Genomic DNA, 27765 nt, shown 5'->3' on the forward strand with positions numbered 1-27765 from the left:
TGGGAGGACAAATAAGAGCTTTGGGATAGACATGTCCTTGGCTGAGGATTCTCTTTTTAGTCTGAAACACCTGGAGGCAGTGTCTTGTTTTGACATGAAATAATTCCCTCCAACAGAAAGTAGGTAATGCCTTTTTCTTTCCTAAGAAGGCTCTTTAAAGTAAATTGGCCAGAAAAGACAAAAGGTCTCTTTTTATTTTCTCATGGCAAGAAAAAGTGCTCAAATGATTTTGATGCCAAGAAAGCATGGAACCCAGAAACTAATGATAATTGAACCAAAGAAACCTCTTATACAAGGACAGACACATTAGTAAAAGAAGATAAGACTTAGTCTTTGAAAATGTCACTAAGGAAGGAAATGACCCTAGAAATCTATAGGGTAAGTAGTAACATGTTTCTAAGAATAGAGTGAAGTAAAACATTTAAAATGAAGCCTGCTTCTCTATTTCTTCACAATTGACGTCAGATCAAGAAAATAATTTCTGTCTTCAAGGAACACAGGTTCTTTATTTAGAGTTGTTCAAGCTTCCGACAAATATGAGGCTATACAAGTAATATATCACACAGTCCTTAAAATTCTTCACATGCTCTGACTTCATAAAAATAGGGTTGTACACTGCAGTGCTATTCACAGCTGAAAAACTGACAATAGGGTCAATTCCCTATTGATTGGGGATTAGTTAAATATACATTATAGTACACGATAAAAGAGAACTGTGCATTATGTTACAGAGTGATCATTAAGGAGCATGGGAAAATAGTGTTAATTTTAAAAGAAGTTCATAAAATGGTATAAAATGACTTCATTTTCTTGTAAACATATGTGTTAGTAGGAAAAAAAAAACCAAGATATTCACCAAGATGTCACCAGTATTATCTCCGGGTAGGTGAGTCTCAGGTGCTTTTGTACTTTGCTACATGTTCACAGCGTTCTGCTCTGAGAAGGTAGACTTTGACAATTGGAGAAAGCCCAAAATGTCATAAAACAATAAAATGAAGAAAAAAGAAAAACCAACCTAGAAAGCTGGATTTGGAGGCCTGAGAAATTAACCGCTTATCAAACAGGGATCCGGTTTTCAGTGATCAAAGCAATATTCAATAAATTATTAAATGCTGACTGAAAACTAGGTTCTTTAAATGATTAAATGTTTCTTTAAATGTTTAAATGTTTCTCTGGAGAGGACTTTTTGATCCTTACCTGATCCTGTCCGCCCCACAATGCCAATCTTCTCCTTGGGTTTGACGGTGAAGGACACTTTCTTTAAGACTAGGGGGAGATTTTCTCGGTACCTCATCTCTGCATTTTCAAAGGTCACTTCTCCTTCCTGGGGCCAGTCAGGGGGAGGAGCTTTGTTCTTGATTCTGGCAGGGGCTTCCAAGGAGAGAGTCTAGGGAGACAGAAGTGGCCAGTTCAGACTGACTGCAGATATTTGGAGAGCAGCTTTGTCACAGAGACATAAAAACGGAACAACAGCAGCCATACATAGGCAGCCGCCCCCCTGACCCCCTGCTACAAAAGAACGCCTTGACAGTAAATGCTCACCAACACTAAACTAGGCAGAGAGGACCTGACTACTGTGCTAATTAATGGCCACCATGCAGCAGCCAGGAGATGGCCTTGGTTTTCAAACTGCCTTCTCTCTTAAGGAATTCTCCACAATACTGCCTTTGGGGGCTGAGGGAGAACCTAACTGGTGGGGGGGGGGTCACAAAGTCTTTCACCCCTCTTCAACAACAGTTTTATCAGAATTCTTTGAAACGATCCCACTTGAAATAGAATCCTACCATTTGAACACCACTAGCCTAAGTTAATCCCAAAGTAAGGAAACCAACATTTTCTGAATATCTGATCAGATTCTGGTATTTTGACACCTCTTGGTGAATCCAGGAGACAGATTCCAAATCTAATTTTGCCACTAACAGCTGTGTGACTTAGACATGCTACTTTTCCTCTCCAGGTCTTGAGCTCTCATCTGCAAATTGTGGGGACTAGGTTAGATGACCTTGGGAATCCATGCCAGCTTTAAGAGGCTGTTCTATAATACCCGGGTAATTTGGTCACCAACAGCTACACTTCATAATGACCTGGCAAAACTCTCAGGCAATTACATATGGGGCTCATAGCCTTATAGGGAAATCAGGGCCAAAGACTAGTGGTCAGGGGCAGTGGAAATGGAAGCCTAAAACTCCAAGTTGGAAAGACTGTTGGGAGAGGTATTCAGGTTAGGGACTGGCAGAGGGAAAGCAGTCATCAGAAATGGGTCCAGTGTGCACCACTACTGACCATCATCCTGTCCTCTCCAGCATGAGACTGTCTCTACCAGCAATATTAACTCAGCCCTCCATATCCACCTGTGTCTACATGTGTCCTCTATGGACCACAACACAGGGCAAAGCAGCAAGCTCAAAACATAAAGAACAGCTGTCGCCAGATACATTAGAGAGTTGTCTGGCTCTCTTTATGAGAATATTCATTTGGAAATTTAAGAAATACCTGATAACAAGTGAAATTCACTGTCAAAACAAATCAGTGATGAAGCACATCATCTCCCATAGGAAGTGCAGTTTACAAACCCTCAGATCTCAACTGCAAGGGTGGTTTTTTTGAAACTATGTTTTTAAGTTTAATTATTTGGAATTCAGAATGTATTCTTTCCTGTCAACAATAGGAAATTCATAAAACAGGTGACTCTTGAGAAATGAGTTAAATTTGAGAATCCTAACTACTCATGACTCTGCTTCCTTCCACAGAAAATTGCTTTTAGAGTTCCAACTGGGGCATCAGCAAGATGTCACCTCAGGGCAAGATTGAAGGGGATCTTAGGGGAAGGTGGAAAGACTAGATACTCTCAGTGTTGCCTAAATTTACTTGTTTCTTAAACTGTGAATGTGGTTTAGAATGATCTATAGAGCTTTTAAAACCACAGAAACCTGTGTCCCACTCCAGACTCATGACATCAGAATCTCCAGATGAGGCCCATGTTAGTCTTTGCCAAAAGTTCAACAGAGGATACTGATGGCCATCCCTGGCCAAGAATGACTGGACTAGACCAGAGATTTCAATGATACATGGTTTCAAACAGTACAAAGAAAATATTACATCAGTCAGTTAAACTGAAATAAGAAGATTCTGAACATTTTGGGAATTAGCCAATGAACCTAAGCTCTCTGCTGGACATAATTTATCAATATATTTAGAAGCTCTTAAGGTAGTTTATTCTCTATTCCAAGCATGCTGGTGAAGCAGAGAAAACAAATCTCCTGCTTGCACACCATCTGTGGGAATAAGGGAGGGGTCAGACCACAGCAAAAGGCCTGCAGCAGTCTGACCTTAATGTAGTGATTGATCCTCTCCACTGAGGTGAATCGTGCTTCTGTCTCGGATGCCAGTCTGACCGTAAACTGGAACAGTCCCGTTAACTGACAATGGAAAACAAAAATCCAACAGAGAATTTGTTATAGATATGTGCCTGGCAATGTGAGAGAACTTCTTTTATCCAGAGGACTGTGACTCAGTTGTCAGAACTACCTGAGCACAGGTAGCAGCTGGTTCAGGGACCTGTTATTCTCTCACATTTAAGAGCATGCCTACCATCCCTCATCAACTGTGCTGCTCAGTGAATGCAGGTGGCACTGGGGTCCTGCTGGCACTATGTTCTTGTACCCTGAGGCCTTCTAGTCAACTTTATGTTTCTGATAACACACATGCAGCTACAAGATTTCTGTATCTGACTGGTATCTAAGCCTGTTTGTGGTAGTCACAACAAACAGAAATTGTAACCTGTGAGCCACTAGTAAGAAAGCTCCCAGGGAAGTAAGATAAAAGATAAAAGGCTGAGAAAAAAAGTGAACACAGAGCTCTTGTGCATCACAGACTGGGGATTCTGAGCACAGTGGATATAGCACACTCTCTTCCCCAACCAATCATCTAGAGTGTCTGGACGGACATCTTTGGGTATCTATGAAGACACATTTTTTCTGGAGTTCCTTTGGCTACTTATTTACTTTTTCCAGTATGGAAAAATGTCAAATGTATACAAGAGTGCAAGGAGTAATAAAATGAACACCTGGGCTCAAGGAGTTAAATCCTTTTATTCATAAATTCTATCCCTCTCTCCCATTCTGACATGTCCCAGCCAATTCCAGATTATTATTGTCAGGCCAGACCAGGAGATGCTCTGAGGGTCTAGTGGTAAAACAATGGCTTAGGGTACGGCCCCATCCCCACCCCAATCATGTCTCTTCAGTGCTAACATAGGAAGTTGCAAAGCTGATGCCCCCAACCCAGATACTGACCTGGACAGCATAAGCGATGGCAAGACCCGCATAGGCTGGGGGAATCTGCCCGTGCATGAGAACTATCATCAACCCAGTGGTGGTGACCAGGGCAATGCTGATGAGGTCTAGTCGCACAGCCAGCCACCTCATTGCACATGTGAACAAGAAGAAAGTAGCCTGGTTGTCATCCAGTAGCTCTTGGTACCTGTGAGCAGATAAAGTACCATGCAAGGGCTGGGGTTAGAGCTCAGTGGTAGAGCACTTGCCTTGCATGCGTGAGGCACTGGGTTAGATCCTCAGCACCACATAAAAATAAATAAATGAAGATATTGTATCTATATAAACTAAAAAAATATTTTTTTAAAAAAGTACCATGCAAGCCTGATCATGGATGGAATCAAAGCTTGAGTGAATCACAGAATGCAGGGTAAATAATTACCTACTTCTTGTTTCTGAGAGAATGACATGGAAACTTCAGGGGGGCAGGTTATTCTAGGCCTTCTGCATAGGAGGACATGGAATTTTCTAATGTTAGTTTCCTCCAAAAAAACAACAACAAAAAAAAAAGTGGGGCTGGACATGTAGCTCAGTCGGTAGAGTGCTTGCCTAGCATGTACAAGGCCCTGGGTTTTCCCCAGTACCACCAAAAAAAATTAAAAATAAAAGTGTCACATTAAACATATTAGGGAGAAATATCTACCTGAATGGCCCAGGAAAAGCATAGGAGAGGAGAGCATAAAGAGGGTTGTGCTAAGCTTTAGAAATACATCTTAGGTTAAGGTTATTTTCTCAAAGAGAGGTTATAAAGGTAAGCAGGAGAAACAGTCTAAGGCCAGGGACTCTCCGAGTGAACGTGAGAAAGCTGCATGAGTGTGCTGACCCACTATCAGTGGGCAGAAGGCACATGCTTTCCAAGGCCACAAAGCTAAGAAGTAGAAGTGAGCCAAACCATAGCAAGAGGAACTTAGATAACTCTGCCCACAGAGGAGTGCAGGGCTGGAAAGACCAGACCCATCTGAGGGCTCAGGGTACCATAGACTACTGCATCTCCCCAGCAGGGGGTTTGGCTGGGCACATCTACTTTGCCTTAAAAAAATCGCTTCTTTTCTCCCTTACAATAAAACACATATTCTCCAGATAAAATTTAGAAAATGCAACAAAAAAGAGAAAAACGTAAATTCCAGTTATCACCCAGTTAAAAGACAGAGTTAACATTTTGCTGCATTTCCTCCTCTCAGAACTTTTTCAATTAAATTTACTGTGTGTATATGTCTACACACACATATAAATTCAGTATATTCCACTTTTTTAAAAGTTAGGAAGTATTTTTCTGAGGCATTTAATGTTTTGAAAATAATTTTTTAACCTTGCTACTGTAATTTTAAAAAACTTGATTTTTCAAATAGGCAATAAGTTTAAAGCTTACAAAATGTTTACCATAAGTCAATTTTTCTCCTACCCATCCTCCAGCTACCCACTTCCTAAGTGTACACAATAGTTTCTTGTGTATCCTTTCAGAGATATTCTAAATGTTGCATGAAAGTTGCAAATATATTCTCAAAAGACAGCACACCATACATACACCTAGATCCTTCTCTTTCAATATTATCTCAGTACCCACAGAGCTGCCTCATTCTTTCCAAGGACCACAGAATAATACACTGTATGGGCACACTATAGCTTAGTTCACCAGCCTTCTACTGAAGGACAATTAAATTTGCTCTAATCTCTTAATACAGATCTCCAGAATAACTACTTATGCACATAAATTTCATAAAAATATTTGATGGCTAAATAAAATGCAAATATAACATCAATGACTCCCTTTTACTATTTTTAAAAAAAAGCAAAACTACCAAATACAGCTTTTTAGGAACAAAAGCCTAGAGACTCCAAATCTGCTTTTGTCTTCTCATTTGCTCAAAGGAGTCTCACCCTAGTAATTCAATTTTAATCAGAGATTGTTCCATTAAAATCACTAATACCTTTAGTAAAAATTTTACAATCCCCAGCTGTGGCCTTGAAGGGTCCCTTAGACTCTTGTTAAATGCTTGGATCCTGGCTCCCCCTTCAAAGCCCCCATCAGCACTAACCTGTGCAGAAACTCTTGTCCTTTATTGTAGGCATGGATGGTGGCAAGGCCCTGTATGCTGGATGTGATGTGGGAGAGGAAAGGTGATTGCGTGATATTGTCCAGACGCTTCAGCTCCCGGATCAGGACCCTGAAAAGAGAATGGATTCGGTGTCACAGGGGTGGACTAGCAACTCTGGCTTCCTCCCTGCTCTGGCAGACATGAACACCTCCTATTTACCTGGAGACAATGTGCAGAACTGAAAAGAGGATGACCAGGGGCCCCACAGCCACAAGAAACCATGGGAAAACTCCTGCAATCATTCCGACACAGAAGAACACCAGGATAACGTTCTGGATGAACATCTCAGCCTGGAATGGCAGACGCACGTCGACTGGGAAAACCACAAGGGAACAAGTGTCAGACTCTTGGGACCCATAAATAAGAGAAATGGAGCTAAACGTTTAAAAAAGAAAAAATGAGGCTCGACCAAATCTGAAGTTTGTGATGCTGCTTTTCAAAACTCTTTCAAAGAAAAAGCTAGAAACCTGGTTGCTTTAAATTATCTTGAGACTAGAAAAATTAGGTGTGATCTTCTACCCCTGCTTTTTTTCCACTGGCCTGCCTAGCCCTTTGAAACATCTCCTGCCTTTACAAAGTACCATATGATTTTTGGAAAAAAAAAAAAGAAAAAGATAATCTGTATTCTTACCAATATCAATGTACTGCTGCTAACATTTAAGAAATTTTTCATCATGGGAATTTTTAAACATATACAAAAGTTGAAGTATTTGTACAGAACCTTTAATAGGTATCAATATTTTTTTCAATTCTTCTTGGCAGTTTCCCCACCCTATTCGTCCCCCTCCCTTTTTTTTTCTTTTTAGTTGAAGTATTTTCATGGAAATCCTAGACATATTGATAGCACTGATTTGTTTCCCCTGCTTTTCAATTGTGCATGTGTGCACATACGTATGTGTCTGTGTGTAACACAAGTGGAAACATGTTATGCACCAGTTCAGTTATCAGGGATGGTTTGATTCATTACCTTTGGCCACGGTTTTATACTGGCCTATAGACACCTGAGACAAACTTCTGTTGTGGAGACCGCCATGATGCAGTAGTTAAAAACACTAGGTTTGGGGTAAAAAACGATCTGGGCTTATTTTCCAGCTTGGTCACCTGACAGCTCTATGACCCTAGGCAAGCTACTTTAACTTTTCTGGAGATCAGCCTTCTCATGTATTCAATGGCAGAAACAATGCCCACCTCACTGGCTACTATGTAGATTAGGGTAAGGTACATAACACTTCAGCACTCTGCTTCTCGCACAGCAAGCTCTTAGTGAAGGTCAGAAGGCACCACTACTCTTCTGGGTTATGGGTAGCATGAAATTCTACTGCAGGTACAGACCATGTAGCACCTAGAAAACCTTACAGAAAATAGAGGTGTCTAGGAATCAATGGATTACTTCAAAGTAAACATGAACCCTGGAATCTCAGATGTCACTGTCCAAGTCTGTCTGCTAACTCAATCCTCTGAACCTGCTCTCAGGTCAGATAAAGCAGAATGAGAACTTAGATGAAGGGTTCCTAATGAAAATACCAGCATCTCAGGATAGAGACACACATCTGGGGGATCATCTGGGAAGGCTACAGGCACAGTGAGCTCTGGTTTGTGCTCTAGAGCATAAAAGAAAGAAGCAGTGAGAACATACCTTCATCCATGTCTTTGGAAAACCGGTTGAGAATCCTCCCCGTGGGGGTAGTGTCAAAAAACTTCATAGGGCTCCGAAGAATTCTTCGGAAAAGCTCGTCATGGAGCCGGGAGGAAGCTCGCAGTGTGCCCTGAAGAGTAGACATAAGATGATCAGGACCTAGGGATTCAGGGTGCTATTTTGCAGGATATCCATTCCTAAAGGCATGGAAGTGCAAATGGTCAGGTGGCACAGGTGATGAATGAGCAAAGGCTGAGGACATTGGGATGCAGGTCATTTCAGCTAGGGTCATCCTGCTGGACTCAGAATAAACCCAAGAGATGCCATGCCGGAGCGTGGCCACACAGTCACCAGGGAGAGGAGGTACAGAGGCTGCCCACCATGGCATACCTTGACAAAGACAACTCCGCGAATGGCTTTCAGGATCAGCATGACTGCCATGGAGAGGGCGTAGATGCTGGCATAGTACTGCATGTGGGGATTGTCCTTCATGCTGTCGCTCACAGAGCTCCTGTTCCCTCGAGTTACTGTGGTATTCTGTTTGGAGGCAAGGCTCTATGAGGCAAGGCTCTAAAGCCTACCCCTTTAGGTCATGCTCAGCTCAGGGGAGGGTAGAGGGCATGACCCTGGGACTTGGTCACATAAACACAAGGCAGGCTTTGCTACTCCCTCTGTTTTCTAAAGATAGAGCTGACAGCCTGGCAGTGTTCTGCAGGTTGGTCAACAATTTTTTTCATGTCTTGTGAGATTACATTAGGAACCCATCTTTTTCATCCTAGAAAATCAAAATTGCTGCTTTTAAAAAAATTTTTAAATTAATATATAAAATAAAAAGATTGTGTGTATATATATAAACACATACTTTTTTTTTTATAATAGTGGGGGACTGAACTCAGGGCCCTGCACATGAGGCAAGTGCTCTACTACTGAGCCATATCCCTAACCTTTTTTAAAAAATATTTTTATTTTTTATTGATGGACCTTTCTTTATTGATAATGTGCTGCTGAGAATCAAACCCAGTGCCTCACAGGCTAGGCAAGCGCTCTACCACTGAGACACAACTCCAGCCCTCCCTAACCTTTTAGAGAGTTTTGTGAGAAAGTTTTGCTAAGTTTCCCAGGCTAACGTGGAACTTAGCATCTCTTGTCTCAGCCCTCAGACTCAGAGTAGCTAGGATTATAGACTGTGCCACCATGCCAGGCTAAAATTGTACATATTAATGCAGTACCATGTTGTGTTTCTGTTGCTTCTTTTAAATGACAGCTAGAAGTTTCCCTGAGAATAGCCAGGGACTATGGAAAGACAGTCACATTCTTAGACACAGGATCTTCTGCTGATGAGTAACCTTACCCCACTTCCTTGTTTGATCCAGTAACTCAGCCACCAGGTGCTGAAGGCAGTGCTGCCCACGTTCAGCATGAAAAGGGCCATGATGACCAGGAATGCCAAGGGTCCCCCTGCAGCCTGGATGTAGACACCATACACTGACCAGGGCACTGAACCCTGCCCCTTCTCTTCCAGCTGCACGAGCTGCCCTAGGTAAGTGAGAAAGAAACATGAACTTGGGAAGAGTGTGAATTACATTTTGTCAGAGGCCTCGGATTTGAAGTGGACACCTGCACTGGATCAAATAGACCAAACCAACATAGAGTAATAACAATAACTAAGCTTTGGTGGGCTGTAGGAGGACCTGTGGCCAATTAACTTTTTGCTGTAAATAATTAGTTAACCTGTAACCAACTGACTGGTTGAGCTGTAGCCAAAACAGTTGTTTACTATGCTGAACTTCTTACTGTCAGACCACATTGTTGGCGGGAGTTTTCAGAACCTGCTCTAGTTCTGGGACCCACCTGACTGGTGAATCATTTTTGTTTTACACAAATAAACTCTACTCAATTTAGTTGTCCAAGGTATTTCCTTTTAACATGAGCTACTCCCCCATAACTAAGTCACCTAGAGGGCAGTAGGATCAAACACAGCCCAGTTTCACAGGACTCTGCATTAGAATCATTTCCTCTTTACCAGAAGTATTCATTCATCTGTTTAACACTTACTAATCACCTACTATAAAGCAGGCCAATGAAGAGGCTTGAAGCAAGGCCCCCATCATTGAGGGTCTGCCTGAGGATCTTATCATAGTCTGGAGATCAGGCAGATAAAAAAGCACATGATAAAAATGTGCACGATGCGACCACTGGGCTGTATGCAGGGCAGCATGGGCACATCCAGGGAGGGTACCTAATCCCGGGAGGGGTGTGGGTGGTTAGCAGGCAAGCACAAGGAAGACTTTCTGTGTCATCTGTATTGCTTCTTGAAAAGTAAAGCAGAATCAACCAGGTGGGGAGAGATTCAGCAAAGAAAATAACATGAGCACAGGCATAGAGAGGGCAAGTCGGCACAGCTGGAACGAAGGTCACCTAAAGAGTGTGAGAGAAGATGAGGCTGGTTAAGTAGGCTCTGGCCAGGGAACAAAGGCATCTGAGCCTTCTCCTTTGGATAGGCCATCTTGAGAGAAGGGGTTGTAGGTATGTAGAGATCTGACTCCTAATTCCTCCTGGGCTAGGTGGACCCAGGATGGCCACATTATGAGACCAGCTGCCTCAGTGGTGAGCCTCCTCTTCTATGCCTCCCAGTGTCCCCTAGAGAGGAAAGCATTTTCTTTTTCCTTTCTTTATTCTCTTTTCTTTTTTAAACAAGCATTTTCCAGGTGCTGTGCCAAGAAAAAAACCCACTGTTTTGAAAATGAGAAGTTACTCTAAGGCTTCATGCAGGCGAGTAAGCTGACTGGTCTGTTTTTATTTTATTTTATTTACTTGGACATGGAGTCTTGCCATGTTGCCCAGATGTTGAATTCCTGGGCTTAAGTGATCCTCCAGCTTAGCCTCCTGAGTGCTGAGACTATAGGTGCGTGCTACCATACCCAACTTTGGTCTCTTGCTTTCAACTGGGTGACTCAGCTGTCTACGTGGAACACAGATTTAAAAGGAGGCAGTGGTAAAACTCTAGGAAGGAAATAGTAAGGGTCCAAATCATGGTGGAGGCCATGAGGATAGAGTGTCAGGAGGTAAATCCAGTAGAATGTGGTGACTGACTGACTTGGAGAGAAAAGGTTCACGGACATCTCCCAGGTGTGGCTAGATGATTGCTGCTGACATGAGAATACAGAGAAAGGCCATATGTTTAGTCATCTCAAATAGGCCAGCCATGGCTTGGGACTTAGAGAGTTGTGAGTAGCCAGGTTGGTGGCTGGGTAGATGAGAACAAATGCTCCCTAGTGATATTCTGGTTTATGGCAGGAATTAACAGATGTCTCAGCTTTCTGTGCTGTTTGCTTTATGGGTGTGTCAATAAAGGATTTTAAATCATGCCTGAATTGAAGAATTTAGGCTTGTTCCTTTCAAAGAAAGAGTCAGAAAGTGATCAATCAGCATGTCAACTCCGAACATCAAATGTCTGCTGCAGTTTTAAGGACAAGGACAGCGGGTTTGCCATTGCCCCAAGCAGGGAGGTCCCTGGATTCAAAAGGATCAGGTTAGGAGGTGACTCTCTAAGAAAAGAGTTTTAAAATACAACTGCTTTTTAAATTTGGAAGTTGATATGCAGTTTAAAATTCACAAAATGAAAATAGTCATGTGATTTCAAATAACTTTTGTAATTCTCAAGATTTACCTCAGTTGCTAAGAGAAAAGCTTATTAATTAATTTATTTATTTGGTACTGGGGTTTGAACTCGGGGGCACTTAACCACTGAGCCACATACCCAGCCCTTTTTTGTATTTTATTTAGAGACAGGGTCTCACTGAGTTGCTTAGAGCCTTGCTGAGTTGCTTAGAGCCTTGCTAAGTTGCTGAGGCTGGCTTTGAACTTGTGATCCTCCTGCCTCAGCCTCCCAAGCTGCTAGGATTACAGGCATGTGCCACCACACCTGCTGTTAAGAGAAAAGTTTAAAAACCAGGACCAAGGATAGGGAAAGTTAAGTAGGAAAAACTGCTAACTATAAGTCTTCTCCATAGCCCTGATGCAATATTGTTAGGACTAGGCAATGAGTGCACCCTGTTTCAAAACAGTGCCTCTGAGAACACGGCATTCTTAGACTGGGACCCCTCTATTTTAGCTAGGACTGACTTTTAAAAGTGCAGAGGTGAATGGCAGGAAGGAAAGGCATACCTCCACCCAGCACTCAAGTAGTCCTCATTCAGGATGACTCAGCTGTAACTGCTACACCTGACCTTACCCTGCATAAGAAGGGGAAGGTATGGGACCAAAGGTCCTTCTCACCACCTTTTCTGTTTAGGTAAACAGAAGGTGCCTCACAGTCTCCCAACTTATCTACAAATTTTGTTATTCAAAAATATAAGACCATGTAACACACAACGTTATCAAACATCATGAACTACCATGTGGAGTTATTCCTGATAATCTTTCTTCTCTCTCTCTCTCTCTTTTTTTTTTTTTTTTTTTTTTTTGTGGTGCTGGGGATTGAACCAAGAGCTTTGTGCATGCGAGGAAAACACTCTACCAACTGAGCTATATCCTCAGCCCTCATGATAAACTTTCATGACAAATATAAAAAAAAAAAAAAATCTCAAAAAGGTCATTACCTTCTTCTGGCTTCACCGCTTTCTCCTTCTTTACTGATCCTGTTTTAGGACCCTTGTCTTGTGATTTCTTCTGTGAACCATTGGTTTCCTTTTTTGAATTAATCTAATAGGTTAAAAAAAAATTCTCCAGTCATGTTATGGCCATCCAGATCAATGTCCACCAGATACATATTAACAAATCATTTCTCAGGCTACTAAGAAGAAGAGAGATATATGACTTGTTACAAGGGCACCTGTACTCATCTCATATTTCCTCAACTCCTTAAATCTTTGAGATTGGGGTTCCTACTGACATTTTCTCTCCCCAAAGTCATCCAAGACCTGAACTCCAAAGAGAAGACTTTTTAATCCTATGCTTATCCTCTCTAACGTGTCCAGAGTATTACAGTTGGACTCATTTCTATTCCTTCAATCTGAGTTACCACATTACTAAATCAGATCCCCAAATCAGATAATTTCCTACTGCTACCACAGGGGAAACCCAAATCTCTCAGCCTTGCTTTGCAGGACCTCCATGTTCTGGTCTGAGGCAGTTCTCCACGTTCCTCTCCTATCTCACTGCTTCCCATGCTCCTACTCTCTAGCTACACTGGATTTTAAGGAAACCAAATCACAATTTCCCATTTCTGTACCCTGTCCAGGCTTGTTCCTTCACTTGGAATGCCCCTCCTCTCATCCCAATCTCCATCACAGTTGTCCCATTTCAGAAGGATTAAAGTGTGAGGTGACTTTGACTCCTCTAAAGTTCATCCTTGCCCTTCTCTCCCTCAGCATGTTATCAACTTTGCTACTATCTATATGACCTGGTGTCATAGCTGCCTGTAAAAGCACGCAAGCACTGGTCTTCTACAGAATGCTATGAGTCCCTCGGAGACAGAGGCCATCTCTTACAGGCTCATACCTCACAGGGCCTACTACTGAGAAGTGCCCATAATAAGACATGGCGGGACTCAGTAAACACTCATCAAACTGAACCTGAGACAACAGAAGTTACTTAACCCATTTTGTCTCCTTGTCCTACATGTGAAACATCTTGAAAAATTTAGATCATGTAATAAATATCATTTACGGTAATTCTGAAATAATTACTATGTTTGCAGAATTAAAACTCGGGACTTCATGGGTTAATGCCTTCTTTGCCAAGTTCCTACCATATTATTATCTAGGAAATTCCCTTAATATAGTTAGTTCCCTGCATTTTACTCTATGTCATATTGTCAGCCTCATGTCCCCAGCAGGCTTTTAAACTAAACTTTGACAGTGAAAAAACTTAAAAAATATAAAATTTAGAGCTCTATGTGAAATACAAGTTAGGGCCCCAAATTTTATATTTACTGCAGTGCCTGAATATATGCTTTGTCTAAAAAGATACCGACATTTGTTGAATACTTACCAGAAGAAGAACATTACATATTATTTAATCAATGCAACAATTCTAGGAGGAACTACTGAGCTACATCCCCAGCTCTTTTTGTGACAGGTCTCACTAAGTTGCTGAGGCTGGCTTTGAATTTGCAATCCTCCTGCCTTGGCCTCCCAAGTTTTGGGGATTATAGGCAAATGCTACTGGCTTTTTAAATTGAAGAAACCAAAGCTCAAAAAAGTTAAATGTGCTGAAAGGATGTTCCCTCCACCACCACACGCTGACTCAGTATTCTTTTACACCTTGGACATTTTCATGTTTGCTTTTTTCCCTCATATTTTGCCCCCCACTATAGTGATAAAGAAATGACCAGAGGAGTCCAGAGTGCTCTAAGAATCACAGAGATCAGACATGTAAATCTGGATCAGGGGTCTCTATGGAAGTTACTGATGAACCCCGGAGGTGTGAGTTATGTCAGAAGCCTAAAAACATCAATCAGGAAGAGTCAGCTGTGCTGTACCTGAAGTCAAAAGAGGTAAAACCCAAACACTGAGCTAAGACTCCCAGAAAAGGTCCCAATAACTTTCTGCTTTTGTCCCACTCTGACATCAGAATATCCTGGTAGCCAAGAAAGCAGTTTTTAGTCCAGCCTAAGTCACCTGAGGTCACCAGGTCAGACAGCACATGGCAAGAAGAAAACATTGTCTCCTTCACCACTTCTGAGCATGCCCTTGATTGCATCCAATTTGGAGCCAGAGGGAGGGTGTGCAAAGCCACCACCTCTGAGGGTTGCACAGGAGAACAGCACTTCTGAGTCAAAACCCCCTTGATCAGCAGGCTGCTTCACTTTTCTGAGCTTTAATTCCCTCCTCAAGTGGGAGATAATCTTATTTGACCACATAGTGCCCATAAAATGACTAAATAGAAAATGATATTTATAAAGTGCCTAATCCAATAACTGGCAAACAGTAGGTATTAGTAATAGGTGTGAAGTCAGCAACCAAGACACCATTGGACTGTTTCCCAATGTACACATTTAATTTCCTTTCCCAGGCAACTTATTCACCCGTTAAAAAAGGGGGGGACTTCCCACTGCTTCAGTCAAGGTTGATGGAGTTTAGGAAGCTAAGCTATGACCACACAACAGCACATATCTTCTTAAGTTCTCAGCAGCAGAAAGCCTAGCTCACCACTCCCCACCCTGCTCTCCTAGAGTAGATCCAGTATGTAAAGGAACTCACAGCAGTCTGGTCTTAGGAACACACAGCAGATCAGACAGACATGGAACTCAGCTAAGCTCTCCCAAGTACCCACTGCAGCCATGACTCCCCTGCACAAAAAGGAGACACATGCAAACCTTACCTCAACTGGGGGTGTCTCTCCAAGCAACAGGTTATTAAAAATGGTAGCGTAATCCCCACTTAAATTCATCAGCTCCTCATGGGTGCCTCTTTCCGTGATGCAGCCCTCTTTCATGAAAATCACTTCATCACAATCAACGAGGTACTGCAGACAAAAGCAGGGATGATTGCTCGTGTTTGTGCAAATACAGATCAATACCCAGACCTCAGCTCAGCAGGTCTCAACTGGAAGTGACCTAGGTCAACCATGGGACATCTGGTGATATCTGGAGACAGTTTTGGACATACTGCTTTCCACACTCACTTATACCCAAACTCTATTTTCAGTCACATCTCTCAGCCCTTTCACTTGCTGACCCATATGCAAAAGCTAATATGCTCCAAGGATCTCTGACTCAACATGGCCAACTGAGATGCTGGTATAATGAGCTTCAATGGTATGATGGGACTGGAGGTAATTTGCTGAGGAAATGAAAATTCTTAATTCCAGGAATCTCCAGGTGCCCCACAAAGTTTCCTCCCACCATCCCATGTCTAATTTCCCAAGCCAAGGCGAGCAGCCTAGAGAAAAGCACACCATACCTGTAACTGGTGGGTAACAAACAGAACCGTCTTGGACTTGAGGTGCTTCCGGATAGCACTGTTGAAGATGTGGTTGCCCACATGGGCGTCTAAGGCACTGAGGGGGTCATCTAGGATGTAAATGCTCCTGTCGCTGTACAATGCCCGGGCAAGGCTGATCCTCTGGCGCTGTCCACCACTTAGGTTGGCTCCTCGTTCACCGATCTACAGGGCCCGGAAGCACAGCAAAGCCCTCAGGTCAAGTCTGAAACAGTGCTTTGTGGCCACAATAGTCAACAGTCACCTGTCCTCTCAAGCTGGTACCTTCTCTTGAATTCTCTGCCTGAATAAACTGCCACTATGATCCTTCCAGGAATTGGGGGAGTTGGCTCAGAATCACCTGGTACCAATCAGGCCTATACTTGGCCTTGCCACTGCCCCTGGGCACCCCTCCAATCGGTTCTCCACATGGCAGAAAGATCTTTCCAAAACACGAAGTTGACCATGCTTCACCACTGCTTAAAAATGAACAGCCCTAATAGAATCTTAACACCCAAATAGGACATATGAAGCAGAACCTTTGCCCTTGGCTGCCTAGCAGCTCTCAGAGCCACTGCACACCCCCCTCCCACACCCTGGGATCAGAGCCATTTAACCTCTTTACTCTCTTTCATCAGATTATTTTGTGCCTAAATCTTTGGGTATGTCATGTCCTTAACTATAAGCTTTGTGAGGATGCAGATGGCTGTCTTAATCCTTTATATCCCCAGTGTCAAGCAGGTGCTGCACCTGTCACTGGCATACAATGTATTTTCTAAATGTTACCATATGAACAAACAAGGAAATCGATTGTCATATGGTAATTAGCTTGTTTGGAATCTTGTCCTTAAAAAACCATTCAATTAATTTAAAGGTTTTCAAACCTGACTTGCATCAGAATTACTTGCAGGGCTTGTTAGAACAGACTGCTGGGCCCCATGGCCAATGTCTGATTCAGTAGGTCTGGAGTGTGGGCTGACAATTTACATTTCTATCAAATTCCCAGGTGATTTTGATGCTGCTGGTCTGGAGACCATGAGTTGAGAACTCTGAACTAACATTTGCCAAATCTGGCTTGAGCGATTTAAATGAAGAAAGCTGAATAAAAATGCCAGTTCCCAAGGCCTCCGGGGCAGCTCAGGGATATAAGTTTTAACACTGAAGAGCAAAAACTAGTTCCAGAGATATGCCTCTGGAAACTGCTCCAGTGCAGAGAACCAGAGAAAAATGGATTTGTTCTAAGGTCTCTTTCTAATGGAAGAGGACTCTATAGACTGAATAAGGCGGTTGGCAAAATAATTCCAGGGAAGAAGTTTGTAATAAACATGCTTGACTTGTGGCTTTAAAAACATCTGAATAGAGTAAAAAACATTAAATCAACAATAGGATTTTGTTTAAAATTGACATACGGAAAACTTAGATACTTAAAACAGGGTTAATATCCCTCTGCTAATGAATAAATGCTTTCTTAACAGAAAGGCTCAATGAAAGCAAAACTCCCCTTGTGGTTCTTCTCCCAAGCATTGAGGATGCATCCTAGGAGGGGGCTGTGGCCCAACCCTCCACCTCTCCTAGAGAGAGCCCCCCCCTGCTAAATGTGCTAAATGTGTACATCCCATACAAAAGGCCTGTACCTCAGTCAGGTCACTGTTGGGAAGAATGGCCAGGTCAGGCCTCAGGCAGCAGCTGTTCAGCACTGAGTTGTATCTGAAGGACACAAAGTGACATAGTGTCAGGGACACGGTTGGAGCAGAGCCTGCTGAAGGGCTGCCTCGCATCTCACGTGGCCAAGATGGAAAGCATGACAGAAACCAAACACTCCTTGCCTTTCTTCATCTAATTCCTTCCCAAAGAGGATGTTGTCTCTCAGAGTGGCATTGAGGATCCAGGCCTGCTGGGCCACATAAGCGAAGGTTCCACTGATGGCAATGCTGCCCTCTAGAAGTGTCATCTAGGGAGACAAACACCATCCAAAGGCATCATAACTCGAAACCATCACCCTAAGCCAACAGACCCCCATACATTCCTCAATGGAATCTAAAGTTTTGGCAACTTTCTTGGATGCTTTTTGGACCCAAGTCTAGACCCTACATTTGTTCTAAAGAGTTCCAGCAGCAAAGAAAATTGAAGTTCTCCTTGCTTACGTGAGATGGAAACCCAGTATAACCACAACTTGACTGAGTAAATACTTCACTCAGCCTATTGTCATGGGCCTAGTTTGTACTCTTCCTATCTGTAAACTGTTTTAACTATGTTTTAATAAGCCAGGAGGGACTCCAGGGACTCCTTGGACTGCACTTGACATCCCCTGGAGGGGATGTTGTAAGGATTTATAGCCAATGTCTGCCTCAAGGGGAGGGCAAACCAACTCGTCTACAGAATTCATTCAGAACATTGCCTAGATCAGCTGCTTCTGTAAAATGAGGACCAAAGGAGGGAAAATTCCAGATTAGACATAAGCTTGTATTATACAGCACCCATGTAAGGACTTTCCCCTCCAATGTGAAGGGACTGCACAATGAGCCATGTGCTCTGAAATGTTTTCAGTCACGATGCCTGGTATGAATTGATTTACCAATTTTACATGGCTCTTTTTGAGACCTACAGTAGACATCTGTCTTGGGTTAGAGATGCTATAGCTTTGAAGTAAAGTGTCATTAACCAGACAGGTAGTACTTGCACATAAAGCTTGTCCTCTCAAACACCTCAAACACACACTCACAGTGTACATACACAGGTGTATGCCACAGACCATAACACCTAACCACCCAGAGACAGGCAAACACTCGGGATGTGCATGTCAAAGTGTTTAGGAACCCACTTCTCCTGGCTGCAGCTACACAGACCCCACACAGCAGTAATGTCAATGAAGAGTTAAATCTGAAAGAAGCAGGGCTGACCAACATCATCAGCCTCCCTGTCAGAGAGAGGGCCTCCAGGACTTGATCCAGGAGCCAAGCCCACCTGAGTTTCGACCTAACACTGTCCAGTCCACCCCAAAAGTGCATCAAACACTGCACTGTTAGACTATTGAGCAGAACTTAGAAATGGTGCTTTTCCTACTCCCTTCAGTGCCCTCATCTCTGTCCCTCACCATTGGCACTCAAATCTGGCTGATTTTCAGAAATCATCTAGGAAGTTTTTTACAAAGACTTCCAGCTGGGCCCAAGGCCTGGAGAGTGTCCTAAAGCAGAATGTAGCCTCCTTGGACTGCCTAGGGCAACACTGCCCTCCAGAAGAGCCACAGGTCACCAACTGTGACAGCTGATACCAAACAGACAAGGAAATAGTCCCTAACCTGGAGGCCACAGAAACACCCTCCCCCACTCCCATTTGTCTCATGTCCTCAATAAGAATGTGCGATTCAGAAGACCTCGTTATCAAAAGCTAGGAATGGTCCTGTGTTCATTCCCACCTCAACCTGTAGATGAATTCAAGTTTAAAAGCACACAGGTACCTTAGACTCTTCTCATTATTTGGTTCAAAAACATTAAAGACAATTTGTCTCAGCAGAGGGTCCTTGTCCTTTTGTCCCCCCCTCTCAGTGCTGACAGCTGTCCATTGGGCATCTTGTGTACTCTTCACTCATGGCCTTGTGATGTGCTTGTGTATCTAGCTGGCTGGCCTAGCCTCCCACTGGACATGAACTCCTTGAGGAGACAACTCCTTTGGTGGTTAGGCTGAACACTGAGTGCTGCCATGATTCTCAATCAAATCCTGGCAGCCCAGTTTTTTGTTTTGCTTTGTTTTTTGTAGTACCAAGGACTGAACCCAGGGGTGCTCTACCATTGAGCTACACCCCCAGCTCTTTTTCTTCTATTTTGACACATGGTCTCACTTAAGTTGCCCCATCTGGTCTCGAACTTTGATCCTCCTGCCTCAGCCCCTGAATAGTTGGGAGTTCAGGCATGCGCCACCCCGGCTCTGAAGCCCGGGTTGACCCTTTGCTACAGTGTGGGCATTTGCTCCTCTCTTTCCCGCTTCGCAACATGCTATCTGACATATCTACAGCATTCAATAAATACGTGTTGAATAAAAGAAGGCACAGAGAAAAAATGATGCCAGCTAGGGCACAGATTAGTCATTCATCAGGTGTCAACTGTGCCCTTCCAGAAACAGGCTGTTGGGAGGAAGAGAAGGGTAGGAAACAGACCAAGGTTCCTTTGTTTCCACCTCTCCTGACTCTTCAGCAAATGAACTCATTTTTCCTGAGATGTTTGCTAAGTAGAATCCTAAGAAAGAAACAGAACATGTCAAGGGCAATAACAGAAATCTTACCTGTCCTAAAATGGCTGAAATGAGAGACGTTTTTCCACTTCCCACACTGCCACAGATTCCAACCAATTTACCCTGGACAAAGCACACACAGAGAGGAAGATCATTAAGAAACCACCAACCACTCATCCTAAGGCGTGCAACTTCTTTAAGGAAAAATGCATTAACTTTAATTCATCAACACAGTAGCTGTCATCCTGATGAGTCAACACATTGTGTACCTGTTTTCTCACTCATTAGCAGCCTACTTCACAGGGATAGTGTGGGGATACGCTGAGGTAACAGAGATAAAAGCCCTTTGAAAAGACTAAACATTCCACATACATCATGGTATTCCACTTTTAGAAATCCTAGCTTCTTTCCAACTTTATTGGTAACCCATGTTTTTTGTTTGTTTTTCTTATTTTTTAGAAGAGAAGGTGGGACTCTTGTAAATTATGATTTTTCTCTAGGGTTTGCATTGTCAATGGAAAGTAGGTGCATTGTTGCATATATTTTTCTGAAAGATATTTCCAAAAATCTGAGGAATATTTACATCATCAATTTCAAATAAAAGTGGAAACCCAAGCCTGCAATTAACTCCGGATCCATGGGGACTGGTTCAAGGACTCCTGAGGATACCAAAATCTATGGATGTTTAAAAAAGCACAGTATTTGCATATAACCTCCACACATCCTCTAGTATGCTTTAAACCATCTCTAGATAACATAGAATACCTAATATAGGCAAATAGTTGTAATACTGTTTTGTTTAGGGAATAATGGACAAGGAAAAAAGTCCATGTGTTCAATATAGATTGATTTTTTTCCACCAAATAAATACTTTTTATCTGCAGCTGGTTGGAATGCATGAATACAGAGGGCTGACTATCCTCAGATAAGCAAATGAATTCCCATAGGTAGTGCTGAAAGTTGTCAAGGATAGACAGATGACTATAAGTTTTCAAGGACAGACGGCCCAAGGAAGGAAGAAAGGAAGACTGGGTGGTATGGAAGGAACACAGGCACTGGAGGGGCAGGGGGGGACTAGAATCCCAAAACCACTAGCACCTGCTAATCATATGACCCTTGTTACCTAAAACAACACTGTGTCTGCCTCCCTCACTGGACTCTGAGCACCCAAGGAAAGGAGTTACTCTATAAAACCAAGTGTCTGGGATGTAATAAAAGCATGTTGAGCAAACAACAGTTTGACATGGTCTGTAAGTCTGAAAGATCACTGCCTGGTGGTAATGAGAGATCAAGTCACAGTTCAAGCTCTGCTCAGGCCAGGTAGGTTTACACAGAGAAAAACGCAAATTTTCTGGTGACTAAGTATGACAGCAACAAAGAAGCAAGTGCCTGGTGCAGAGAAGACATCTGGCAAGTGTTACTGTGCCTTCCCCTCCCTGTTTTGTAATCCCACAGACTCAGGAGGCTGAGGGAGGAGGATCACAAGTTTGAGGCCAAACTAAGCAACTTAGTAAGACCCTCAGCAACTTACCAAGACTGTGTCTCAAAATAAATATAAAAAAGTTGGGATGTAGTTCAGTGGGGTTCAATCCCCAGTACCCCCACCCCACAAAAAAAGTCTACTTCTTAAATGAGGTCTTCCCACCAGTAGAGGAAGGGGATCTGAGGAAAGGGAAGAGGGAAAGAAAGGGGGTGAAAATGGGGGATGAAATTGACCAAATTATGATATGTGCTTGTATAAATATGTCACAATGAATCCCACTATTACATGTAATTATAATATATCAATTAAATTAATTTTAAAAATAAAAAAATAAAATAAATGAAACCTTCTCTCCAGCAACCCACTAAAACTGCAATCCCAACTGTCCCTACCCCAGCACTTTCCACCTCATTTTTCACAGCCCTTATCACAATCTGACACAGGATATATTAGACTTGTTTATTGTTTGTCTGTGCCACTGGAATGTACGCTCTAGGAGAGCAGGGATTTTTGCTGCTACATTCCCAGCCCTATAACATTGCCTGACATATAGGTGGAACTCAGAAAATGGCTGTTGAAGAAATGAATATGCATATGACTGTGTCCTCTGAACGTTACAGCCCTTTAAACATGGTGCTGGAAAACAATGCTAAGCAGGAAGTGTGAATCAGGCGGTATAGCGATACCAGACTTCAAACTATATTACAGAGCAATAGTAACAAAAACAGCATGGTACTGGTACCAAAACAAGCGGGTGGACCAATGGTATAGAATAGAGGACACAGAAACCAATCCACAAAACTACAACTATCTTATATTTGATAAAGGGGCTAAAAGCATGCAATGGAGGAAGGATAGCATCTTCAACAAATGGTGCTGGGAAAACTGGAAATCCATTTGCATCAAAATGAAACTGAATCCCTTTCTCTCGCCATGCACAAAAGTTAACTCAAAATGGATCAAGGAGCTTGATATCAAATCAGAGACACGGCGTCTGATAGAAGAAAAAGTTGGCTATGATCTACATACTGTGGGGTCGGGCTCCAAATTCCTCAATAGGACACCCATAGCGCAAGAGTTAATAACTAGAATCAACAAATGGGACTTACTCAAACTAAAAAGTTTTTTCTCAGCAAAAGAAACAATAAGAGAGGTAAACAGGGAGCCTACATCCTGGGAACAAATTTTTACTCCTCAGACTTCAGATAGAGCCCTAATATCCAGAGTATACAAAGAACTCAAAAAATTAGACAATAAGATAACAAATAACCCAATCAACAAATGGGCCAAGGACCTGAACAGACACTTCTCAGAGGAGGACATACAATCAATCAACAAGTACATGAAAAAATGCTCACCATCGCTAGCAGTCAGAGAAATGCAAATCAAAACCACCCTAAGATACCATCTCACTCTAGTAAGATTGGCAGCCATTACGAAGTCAAACAACAACAAGTGCTGGCGAGGATGTGGGGAAAAGGGTACACTTGTTCATTGTTGGTGGGACTGCAAATTGGTGCAGCCAATTTGGAAAGCAGTATGGAGATTTCTTGGAAAGCTGGGAATGGAACCACCATTTGACCCAGCTATTCCCCTTCTCGGTCTATTCCCTAAAGACCTAATAAGAGCATGCTACAGGGACACTGCTACATCGATGTTCATAGCAGCACAATTCACGATAGCAAGATTGTGGAACCAACCTAGATGCCCTTCAATAGACGAATGGATAAAAAAAAATGTGGCATTTATACACAATGGAGTATTACTCTGCATTAAAAAATGACAAAATCATAGAATTTGGAGGGAAATGGATGGCATTAGAGCAGATTATGCTAAGTGAAGCTAGCCAATCCCTAAAAAACAAATGCCAAATGTCTTCTTTGATATAAGGGGAGTAACTAAGGACAGAGTAGGGACGAAGAGCATGAGAAGAAGATTAACATTAAACAGGGATGAGAGGTGGGAGGGAAAGGGAGAGAGAAGGGAAATTGTATGGAAATGGAAGGTGATCCTCATGGTTATACAAAATTACATATAAGAGGAAGTGAGGGGTAAGGGAAGAATAATACAAGTGGAAGAAATGATTTACAGTAGAAGGGGTAGAGAGAGAAGAGGGGAGGGGAGGGGAGGGGAGGGGGGATAGTAGAGGATAGGAAAGGCAGCAGAATACAACAGACACTAGAATGGCAATGTGTAAATCAATGGAAGTGTAAACGATGTGATTCAGCAATCTGTATACGGGGTAAAAATGGAAGTTCATAATCCACTTGAATCAAACTGTGAAATATGATATATCAAGAACTATGTAATGTTTTGAACGACCAACAACAAAAAAAAATAATAAGTTATTGATTTAAGAGGATGAAAGTTACCTCTGTAATCCAGATTTTTCTTAATATAGATTGAATTCTAGCATTCTATCAAAAAAAAAGGAAAAAGCAGCTTTACATGTATGAAGACATGAATTGGTGTGAACATATTTTATATACAGAGATATGAAAAATTGTGTTCTATATGTGTAATAAGAATTGTGATGCATTCTGCTGTCGTGTATTCAAAAAATAAAAGCAATTTAAAAAAAATAAAATAAAAAAAATAAACATGGTGCTGGTTCCTAATCAGTCTGTATCTTAAAAGCTTTGAACCTGCACTAGCCCCTCTCTGAGACTCCTGCCTGATCTGTACCACCTGCACTGTGACATCATATACCAAAATGATGCTTCACTTCCATTTAAAATAAATGATTACAATATAACCATTGGTAAAAAGCACCAAGAACACCTACCCTGTGCCAGGTCTTGTGCAATGCACAGCCTACTGGGAACAGGGAGCCCACACAAAGTTATAACACCAGAAATAATTACTGCAGCTCACATAGAGCTATGATAGCCAGAAACTGATTCAGGGCAAAATTTTGGAAAATCCACTCGAATGCTTCATTTCCTTGTTTATAAAATGAGCATCTCATGAGATCAGTTGTTATTAACTCTGTTGTTAAATGCTTAAATATTCCCTTTGAAATTATAGCTGGTCCAATCTGCTTTTTGGTTCAAAATCATTTATAGCCACAGAGAACCTTGGTAAAAGGAACTGCACCTGCCTTTTCTCCCCAGATCAGAAGGGGAGGCATGCCAGACTGGGTGTGGGTGCGAAGGGGGCAGGAGTGGAGGCGGACAGCTCACCTCTTCAATTTCCAGGTCGATGCTGTACAGCGTCCTCTGCAGGCGGAGGTTCCCCAGGTGGATGTGCTTGCCTTCTTCCTCTTCAGGACTGGGCCGCTCGTCACTATCCAGGAGGAGGTGGCCTTTCTGCTCTGCCAGCACCGCCTGATGCTCAGTGCGCTGCAGCTGCCTCACCTTCTCTTTCTTGCCCTTGGCAGCCCTCTTGTCTTTTTTCATTTTGGGGGTCAGCTTGGGCGAGTTCTGGATACTGGAGTGGGAGGAGTCCCATGCCAAGGTGGCATTTTTCATCTCTATCTTGATGTGAGGACTGGCTGGTTTGTTCTTTATCATGTGAACCTCTTCCATTAGAAACAAACTCTGATAGGAGTTGTGAGAGAGGTGCAAAGATGAGACACTGGATCAAGACCAGGGAGACAAGCCTAGGGCGCACACTCACGTAGCAAAACACATCAGGCTATACAGTAGAAGGAAGCTGAAGGGCAAAAGGCAGCTCATTAGTGTAGCCTCGCCTCAGGCCCGCCAAGGGGGTCTCAAGAGCATGGGGACAACCACAGAAGGTACAGGGACCTTGTCCATTGACCCAACCCTCTACACTAAGCTAAGCTACTCATTCCTTTTCTGCCGGCCTAATATGGGCCAAAAGGACAATGAACTGCTATGCAGCCCTTTGTTCTAACTCAGGAGCACTCTGATCCCCTATACAGACCCTCACCATCTTGTTTTCCCTCCAGAACACTCCTGCAGATCACAAAGCCTGCCCACCTCCCTCACCTGCAACCTGACACCTGTTGGGAGAGGATGAACTGAATAGAGGGTCTAAGGTTCTGTCTCCCGTATACTCCTCCTGATAAGAAATCCTCATGTCTTCAAAGCCCTGCCTTAGAACCTGGGAGAATTCAACAAAACAAAAGACAGGCCTACATGGAAGCAAAGGGTATCTCCCCTAGAAAGACCCCTTGGAGGGAGAACAAGACCCCTTTCCTCCAGTCTGCTTCCAGAGACACCCTCAGTTAAATTAAAGGGAAGGAAAATGGGATGCTTGAAGCGGGAAGAGTCTCTGAAATTAACCAGAAACACCACCACAGTAAACCACAGCCTGGGACCTTCCCATAAGACTTGAGTCCTCTTCTGACCATCCTCTTAAATCTGTCATTTCTAAAGAATGCCACCCCACTTAGATTCCAATAATTAAGAATTTGTGCTATTACATATAATACATATTCCCTTTCTCATTCTCTTGGGTCCTAAACTTCTAAGCTTGCTTTCTTCCCCCCTTATATCATCACCTCTTACTCATTTTTAATCCCCAGTCTTCCTAGAAGTATCATGATTCTAAATTTCCTAGATAATATTCACTCTTGATCAATCTTGGGTTTAGTCCCTGCTTTCTGAAAACAGCTGTTTGGTTTCATTTGTTCAGAGCCTTCCTGAGAAATTGAGCTAAAAATAACATAAATATTTTGATCACCATCATTGAGTAAAACCACAGGCTGACAGAATTTCCATCATTCTCTCCCCTGGAGTTATTAAGAGGATGAAGAGAGTTTAGGCCTTAATGAACTACTAAGAAATATGTTGGTGCCTAATCATGTGTACAGTTCTTCCTCTACTTTTCCTTATTATTAGCTCTGCCCTGCCCCAGGAGGATTTCAGTTCAGGTCGCCCTACCCTGACAGGGTGAGGCAGATGGGGGTCTTACAACTCTTGAATTTATATCTACTTGGATTTGCACTTGCCAGGATGACAACAGAATCTTAGAGGTCACAAACTGTAAACCTCAACTTTACCATGAAACACTGAACATCAAAACACTACTTTCATTTGCCAAAAGACAAAAACCAGAATGTATCAGTTGAGCAGATGAGGGGTTACAAATAAAATGCAAGACACCAGATAAAATACAAGACACCCGGTTAAATTTGGATTCCAGATAAATAATAAACAATTTTCAGTATAAGTATATCCCATGCAGTATTTAATTGGGCATCCTGTATTTTTATTTATAAAACGTAACCACGCTACAGTAGTGACAAGCAAATAACTGCCCTTCAACAAGTTATTTCTCCTAGAAATTTTATCCCTTTGTCTATCCTTTATCCACACTACTCAATAGGAAGCAATGAGCTCTTGTGCAGGATGCACTTCCAAGGCAGATCAAATAGAGCAAATACCACACTTGCTTATCCATCAGATCCCTAAGTCCATTTAAAAAGAGAAAGGTGACGATGCAAAATAAGAAGGCAGAGAGTGAAGCCTGGGGTTGTGGCTCAGTGGCAGAGCACTTGCCTCGCATGTGTGAGGCACTGGGTTTGATCCTCAGCATCACATAAATATGAACAAATAAAATAAATTGTGACCATCTACAACTAAAAAAAATTATTAAAAAAAAGAAGAAGGCAGAGGGTGAAAGCACTTTTGCAGCACCATCACTGAATTTCAATATGCAGAAAATAAACCAAACAGGCAAGTCCCATCCTGGTTATTCTCATATCCATTTCCTAGAAGATGATGGGAGAGATATAATCCCAGGAACAGTCTCATTTCAAAAGACTGCCTCAGGGCTGGGAGAGTGCTTGCCTAGCATGTGTGAGGTACCGGATTCAATCCTCAGCACCACATATAAATAAAAATAAACAAAATAAAGGCATTGTGTCCATTACAACTAAAAAATTTTTTAAAAATTTTTAAAAAAGACTGCCTCAGGTGGTCTCCCAGGATTGAAGCAGATTTCCTCTAGTGAATTACACCTAAAAAACAGCTACTTCTCCCCAATCCCTAATGAAGTGAACATAATTCTAATTAATAAGCACATGAAGATAATAAGAAAGAAACAGCTTAGAGTTGGGGAAGGATTAAGCAATAAATACTCATTATCTTGGGCC

The 27765-nt window shown here is 42.4% G+C and overlaps 1 protein-coding gene across 8 annotated transcripts in view; it reads right to left on the reverse strand.

Moving 5' to 3' along the window:
* The window catches only part of ABCC5 (ATP binding cassette subfamily C member 5), a 90783-nt gene that overhangs the window by 29109 nt on the left and 33909 nt on the right, over positions 1 to 27765 (reverse strand). For all 8 annotated transcript variants that reach the window (XM_081301392.1, XM_081301393.1, XM_081301397.1 and 5 more), the window contains 15 exons: positions 24884 to 25240; positions 20270 to 20341; positions 17818 to 17942; positions 17626 to 17698; positions 15974 to 16177; positions 15393 to 15536; positions 12668 to 12770; positions 9418 to 9602; positions 8457 to 8603; positions 8067 to 8196; positions 6590 to 6743; positions 6371 to 6499; positions 4296 to 4482; positions 3330 to 3419; positions 1198 to 1387 (listed from right to left, as the gene is read on the reverse strand). In XM_081301392.1, coding sequence (XP_081157518.1) covers positions 1198 to 1387; positions 3330 to 3419; positions 4296 to 4482; positions 6371 to 6499; positions 6590 to 6743; positions 8067 to 8196; positions 8457 to 8603; positions 9418 to 9602; positions 12668 to 12770; positions 15393 to 15536; positions 15974 to 16177; positions 17626 to 17698; positions 17818 to 17942; positions 20270 to 20341; positions 24884 to 25240 — 2290 coding nt within the window. The remainder of the gene's footprint in view (positions 1 to 1197; positions 1388 to 3329; positions 3420 to 4295; positions 4483 to 6370; positions 6500 to 6589; positions 6744 to 8066; positions 8197 to 8456; positions 8604 to 9417; positions 9603 to 12667; positions 12771 to 15392; positions 15537 to 15973; positions 16178 to 17625; positions 17699 to 17817; positions 17943 to 20269; positions 20342 to 24883; positions 25241 to 27765) is intronic.

Source organism: Spermophilus citellus, assembly GCF_964194105.1.
Source record: "Spermophilus citellus genome assembly, chromosome: 7".
Classification (NCBI taxonomy): Eukaryota; Metazoa; Chordata; class Mammalia; order Rodentia; family Sciuridae; genus Spermophilus; species Spermophilus citellus.